General features: G+C 37.7%; 1 protein-coding gene across 2 annotated transcripts in view; it reads left to right on the forward strand.

The window, feature by feature from the left end:
* The window catches only part of LOC112160641 (SH3 and multiple ankyrin repeat domains protein 2), a 531,836-nt gene that overhangs the window by 143,989 nt on the left and 380,825 nt on the right, over positions 1–7,022 (forward strand). Inside the window, exon 4 of one of the 2 annotated variants that reach the window (XM_036217187.1) lies at positions 4,498–4,725. In XM_036217187.1, coding sequence (XP_036073080.1) covers positions 4,498–4,725 — 228 coding nt within the window. Of the gene's footprint in view, positions 1–4,137; positions 4,726–7,022 lie in introns of those variants that run through there. The other variant, XM_036217185.1, reaches the window with a different exon arrangement.

The raw sequence follows: 7,022 nt of genomic DNA on the forward strand, positions 1-7,022 counted from the left end.
ATGTTAGAAAAACTTTTTAATGACAGATTAGAAAAAAATATAAACAAACATAAACTACAGCCAGTACGAATTCAGATCAAACATGTCAACATCAATGGTTCCGATAGAAGCCGTGGAAGAAATTTCTAATGCAATGGATACAAAAAAAATTTCTGTCGAAATATTTATTGATTCCCAGAAAGCTTTTGACACAATCAACCATTCTGTGTTGCTTAAAAAAAGATAGCTATGGCAGCAGCGGGGTGACATGGAACTGGATTAAAAGTTATTTGACTAATAGACAACAGTTTGTTAAAATGGGGGAATATCAGTCAACACGTGAGGGCATTGTATGTGGCGTCCCTCAGGGCTCAATTCTAGGTCCCAAATTATTTAACCTTTATATAAATGATATTTTCAACGTGTCACGTTTATTAAAAATAACAATGTTTGCTGATGACACCAACATATTTTATTCGAACGACAACTACAATACACTAATAAATACAATAACTTCTGAACTTAAAAAAAAATTAAAACACGGACTGACATAAATAAGCTATCTCTAAACTAAAAAAAACTAAGGCAATCATGTTTGGTAATTCTAAAAATAACTCTGAATTTCCAATATATATTGAAGACAACATAGTAGAAATGGTACCCCAAATTAAATTCCTTGGCATAATTATTGATAACAAATTAACCTGGAAGCCACATCTTCAATATGTCCAGAGTAAAGTATTGGAATAATTCATGAAGTAAAATTCATTCTGAAGTACAAATCTTTGCGCACATTGTACTGTTCATTAATATTGCCACATTTAATTTATTGTGTTGAAGTATGGGGCAATAATTATAAAACATCACTGAATGGCATTTTCATCCTCCAAAAACGTGCAATAAGAACAATTCATAAAGCGGAATACTGTGACCATACTAACATGTTATGTCTAAATTCTAAGGTAATCAAATTTTTTTATTTAGTTTATTTGTACACAGCAAAACTTCTCTACAAAGCCAACAATAAATTACTACCCCACAATATTCAGAAACAGTTTAGACAGAGGGATAGAGATTAGGCACTGAGGGGACATGGTATTTTCAAACAACCAAAAATTCAAACAGCTAGAAAAAGTATGTGCGTATCAGTGTGTGGGACAAAACTGTGGAATAGGCTTGTAATACACTATAAACAATGTACAGGCATCAAACTATTTACAATGAAAATGGAAGAGAAGCTGTTATCAAAGTATACAACTGCATAATAAAAACTACTATAAAAAAAGTGATTGTAGACAGGTGACTGTGGATGGTATGCATGATTTCATTTGTGAAAATAAGAGAAATTGAAGCTATTGTCATATTGTATTGTTTTGTTTGTAATTAAAAACTAGGAACTATTCACGTTATAAGATTAAGACATAAAGGGATAGGCCTAAACAAGCACTTGCTTCTGCCAATGCCCTTTTCAAACATGTTTGTTGACTTCGGTTTGTGATTTTTTTCTTTGCAAGTGGAGATTGTATTGTTTTTTATTTTTTGTTTGTTTAGTTTTGTTTTTTGTTTTGTGCTTTATGCTTTGTATATTTTTATCTTTTTTACATGTTTGAAATAAACCTAAATCTAAAAAAAAGGGACAAAAAAGAAGATCCCTTCACAGATAAACACAATGATGCCTCACTAAGGGAAGGCTGACCTCTACCTGCTATTATCGGAACACATTTTCATCTGCAGCTGTCTGGGGCCGTGTCATGGCATGATAACACCCCCGGCTGGTGTTCACTTGCAAGGGGCTCTCAGATGGAAATGGCTGTGCTGCATGCAGGGGCTCTCTGGCTGAAGCTTCTGTTTTTTATTGAAACCCATTGTCTCTAGCTGGAAGATGCTGCACCTCAGCACTTCAAACACTTCCATGCAGCTGCTGCAATAAACCAAGGAGAACTTACCAGGCAAATCGGATTATTAGAAGAGCATTTTTACACTTATTGAGTTTAAGAAACAGATTTTTCCTGTTGTGGACACCGGTTATTGGAATATTGTCTAACGCAACATAAACTGATAAAGCTGACAGTCACACACAGGAGTTTGGTCCTGACAGTTTGACAGTTTTTAAAGTGACGTCAGCTAGAAGTTGGATAAAGGATCATGAACAGGATTTAATCATCTTAAAAGTATTGCCATAGTTCGCCCATTCCCCTCTCCTACCAGCACAGAGGTGCTAATGCATGCTTTTATTTCCATCATTCCAGAATTCCGCCGCACGCGTGCAGACGAGGACCAGCGGATGGGAACACATTACACCCATTTTGAAATGGGTGTAAGCTACCGTTGCAATTCAGAATTGATTTTAATTACAAAATTGCATGTGTCGACGTGCGTGTGTGTGTGGGGGGGGGGTTGAGGGCAGTATAGGCTCTCTATGTGTGAGCAATGTCTTGTTCTCTGTTTTTAAAATTTTAAGCACTGTGACTGAAATTGATTTTTGGAAAAGTGCTATTCAAATACATTTTTATTTTATTCGATCAATCAAACTGGTTGATTCTGTTTTTGTTTTACGTGTGCTGAGTCAACATTTTTGGCTTAAAAATAAAGAGTGTTACACTGCAATGCAATGCAGAGTGAGGCGTGTGAAAGCATGAGACTCAATTGTGGGACAGAACATGGTGCTGGTTCCACAACAGCTTTGCTTTTAGCTCAGACTATGAGGTCAAATCAGGATCTGCTTAAGGTGACTGGAAAAAGAGATTGAAAATTAAAAAAATATATTTCAGAACAGTTTTTCACATTGTAAACTTGAGGGAAAAAATTGAAAATTTGGGAAAATAAATAAATTTAAAAGTTGAATTAAAAAACATTCAACCTAATACTATCACTAAAAGAAAATAGTTCTTGTCTGTAACAGCAACTGTTTTGCATTTTACATTTTATTTTTTCATCACTCTTCTTGTCACGGAGCAATCCTCAATGTACAGTTTCAGTTCAGACTTTTTGTTTTCAAACTTGAAGGGGTACCAAACCCTAAATCAACTTTTTTTGTCTGTTGACCTCTATAAAAAGGATTTTAAAAGTGCTGTCTGTTGGTCATTGACACATTTTTAACAAACTAAAATAAACTTGTTTAATTCTTGAAAATATAGTCAAAACTGTATGTGTGCCACCCCCTACAGGTTGAATCAAGCTTTTACATTTGAGTATAGAAGTGTTTGATTTCAATTATGAGTCGCAAACGCTTCCATATTTTAGTCCCACGTCGTTTCAGAAGTCTGACGTCATGATCTGCAGTTCCAGTAGTGAGAACAGTCCTGTTCCCAAGCCCCACCCCTCGGACTGGATTTTAACATTTCAGTTGTGGGTGGAGTCAGCCTCCAACTTCCCTGTTTGGTTACCCTTAAGTCTAATTTTAAGTGGGGGTGGGGCTTTGAACCCACTGGATTCTGGGACATGATTGACATCAGGTGATAGATCATTGCTGCTCCAGAACAGTCTGTTGTTTGCGCCGCCTGCGTTGGTGCATCAGAGGAGTGACTGAAAGCAGAGGAAGAGAAACACAAAAAAAAAAAACAAATGAACCAGCAACACATACTAATAAACAATGTTTTTCTTTTAGTTACAGTTGTAGGTTTATAGTTGTTGCTTTTTTATTCAAGTTTGAAATTTTTTTTTCAAGGAAAGTTACAAAAAAATGTGTTATTTCTTTTAATTTATTTACAATTTTTTGGAAGTTTCTCATTCACTTTAAGCTGATCCTGATTCGACCCCGTACAAAATTCTAGTTAAATGTAAATGTGAGCCTCTTGTCACAAATGTTGGTGCATATTTTCCAAACAAAAGACTTTTCCTAAGATCACCCAAAAAACGCTGATGATGTTATTACATTATTTCGTATCAACTCTGTAATGTGTCTGTTCAAACTGAGCATGGTCAACCCTCTGCAGTACAGTCATTCTGACTCCAACTAATAAAATATAGCAAACAAAACAATGTCGTTAAGTCTGAGTGTGCAGGAGCTCCTGCTGATGATAAATGAATAAATTCCACTCCTGCAGCGATGCCTCTGACCTGCAGGCTTTACCAGCTAAATGTTCAGGTAACTGAATGTCTTCATTCTGTCCAGGTGAGCCCAGAAAACACAGCTGGAAGCAGTGACTGATGAGATTTTGTGTGTTCCAGCTTCTGACCCATAAATCATTTTGACGTTTCACTTTAATAGAGTCCAGTGACTTGACCTGCTGCGTATTGTGTGATGTGCTCGCCTGTAGGTGCAGGGCTAGCTCTCTTAAACCAGTTCTAAACCAGTTTGTCATTTCTTTAAAGACCCTCAGTCCCGTGGGTTCCTCTGGGACCTAATAGTTGACTGTCCAAGCTGCTCAAAGGATAAAAAATAACAAGCATGTCCACGGGGGGCTCTCCTTATAGACAGGACGTGTAATGGGAAGAGGGGGAATTTAAAACATTTCAAATCTAGGCTCTTTAATGAACTGCTGTCTGACCTTTCTGCCCTCTTTGATTGTGCCCCAGCTGAATCTGACCGGCCTGCTGACTATGCCCCAGAGCCCCACCTCCAGTGAGGATGAGATGGCCGAGAGCTTTTCGGACTATTCCGACGACTGTGCCTCAGACAGTTCCCACGAAGAAACCATCTACGAGACCATAAGGGCCACAGCTGATCCGTCGCGGAACCACATGGACGACATTCACACCAACTCCCTGGTCATCCGCATCCTCATCCCAGATCTGCAGCAGACGGTGAGTCACAGGGTCTGAACATGAGGCAGCTTTCAGCCCGAGAGCTCTCACAGGAGGCTGATCCACGCTCCCAGTTCAGCTAATGTGTGAGAGCTACTGGAAGAGCACTCACGCTGCAGGCCCTCGCAGGGATTCATTCAGAGGTTAAGATCAGTGTTAGCGTGCATTAGCCATATTTTCTGAAAATGTTTGTGCAGAAGAGTACGAGGAAAAACACCATGATGCATGTGTTTCTAATGACAGCATCAACAAGCTCTCTCACATCACTGTTTGGTTCCTATAGAACTTGAAGTTTAAGTTTCATGTAAAAATGGCTCTTCTGTTATAGAGAAAACATTTCCAAACACAGTAGCAGCAAAGTTTCTCATGGGAATTTCCAGGAGAGCAGGGCAGGTTGTCTTTTTCATCAGGACGTCTGACTTCCTGGATCACTGCTGCATATGTCACGCACTCTAAGCATCATAGGAATCAGTGCTCTGTGTTGCACGTGTCCATGTCTGTGTTTTTGTCTGCACACATCCTTCATTTTCATTCGCCGGCCTCCTCCAGCTGTTCTTGAAAGCAATACTTTATTAAACTGCACATGGTGGGAAATTGTATTTCTCCACCTCCACTGCTACTCTGTATTTTAGGACTATGATAAAGAATGTTGTATTACTGACAGAGTTTGACTTTGGTACTGTGTTCAAAAGCAGCAGGAATCAGACCCATTGACTGTATCAGAGACCTGCACTGAGTGAGCGTGATACCATCCATAGAAAATGGTTTACGTCCGGCTCCAACCAAGTGAAGTCAATTCAATTGCCATTTTTTGTGATACAGACATTTGTGATACAGACTGACATACCAGATGACATCAGTATTCAGTGTTTGTTCTGAGTTGATCTAAGTCAACGTTTCTAAAGTAACCACTCTCATCAATCAGGAGTGAGCTTGTTTGAAGTCCACATCTCTACTACTCAAAAGCAGGCAACACAAAATCCATCAATCAAATTGAATGTTGGAAGTGGGGACCAGCAGACGCCACCTAGTTTTATTGGTTGGTCAGTTTATACAGGTTGAATAACTTGAACTACAGGAAAAAAAAAGTGAATACAACTGGATTATCAAGAGCATATTAATAAAGGTATTCGAGCAAGAATGGTTATTCTGACCAATAGAATGACTCAGTAACAGCTGAGAAGGGGAAGGAGCCAGGGGGGAAGAGTCACTCCAGTACACATATGCAGTCAATGATTAGACCCATCTTGTGACCAAGCTTTCACACTGAAACAGTCCCATGGCCTCAGGTCTATTGGATGGGGAATGTTGATAAAAGCCTTCGCACACATCCATCTCATGAGAAAACCAAAAACTGTAGCAGTCCAAACCCCAACACGATAAGCCAACAAAGATTCTCAAACATCTTCATGATTCTTCAGACTCCCATTGTGTTTGTTTTAGATCATCCCAACACACCAAAATGACACCATTGTAAAGTCTGTCAGCATTCACACTGAGGTGAACCACAGCAAAGTTTATCTGCAAGAGACCTCGTTCTCAAAAAGTATTAAGTATTCAAAAGATACTAATAATCTGGACATGGCACACTCAAAGAAATGACTCATTGGATGGACTGAATATAATTCAGGGCAGGTTTTCCATCCAATAAATATAAGTAGCCTGAACTAAAATTCTATATATGTATGCAATGTAAAGTAATTGAGTTAGTCCAACCAATCCATTGTTAATTACTGTAAATGGGAAAAATTTCATACAATAAATGTAAATTAGTTGTGTTGGTGCAACTCAAAGTAATTCAAATCATTAGATTGATATTATTTACTCCGTATCATAAGAAGTGTATTGGGTTCAATCAAGTCATTTTCATCATATTGAGTGGAAGTGAAATATTTACAATAATGACACCAAATAAAATTTGTTCTAATGAACTCAATTTGATTCAGGGCAGTTTTTCCATCCAATAAATTTAAGTAGTCTGAACTAAAACTGTATATATTTATGCAATTTAAAGTAATTGAGTTAGTCCAACCAAACAATTTGTAATCACTGTAAATGGAAAGAATCGCATAAAATGAATCTAAATCATTTGTGTTGGTTCAACTCAAAGTAAGTTCATCCATTGGATTCATAGAACTTACTTTGTATTATATGAAGTGTATTGTGTTCAATCAAATCAACCTAATTATATTCAATGGAAGTGAAATTGTAACAATAATGACACCAAATAAACTTTGGTTTGATGAACTTAATTTTAATTATGCTAGCATACAGCAAAAACACTTTTTTTCTCTGAA

This window comes from Oryzias melastigma, linkage group LG3, assembly GCF_002922805.2.
Source record: "Oryzias melastigma strain HK-1 linkage group LG3, ASM292280v2, whole genome shotgun sequence".
Lineage (NCBI taxonomy): Eukaryota > Metazoa > Chordata > Actinopteri > Beloniformes > Adrianichthyidae > Oryzias > Oryzias melastigma.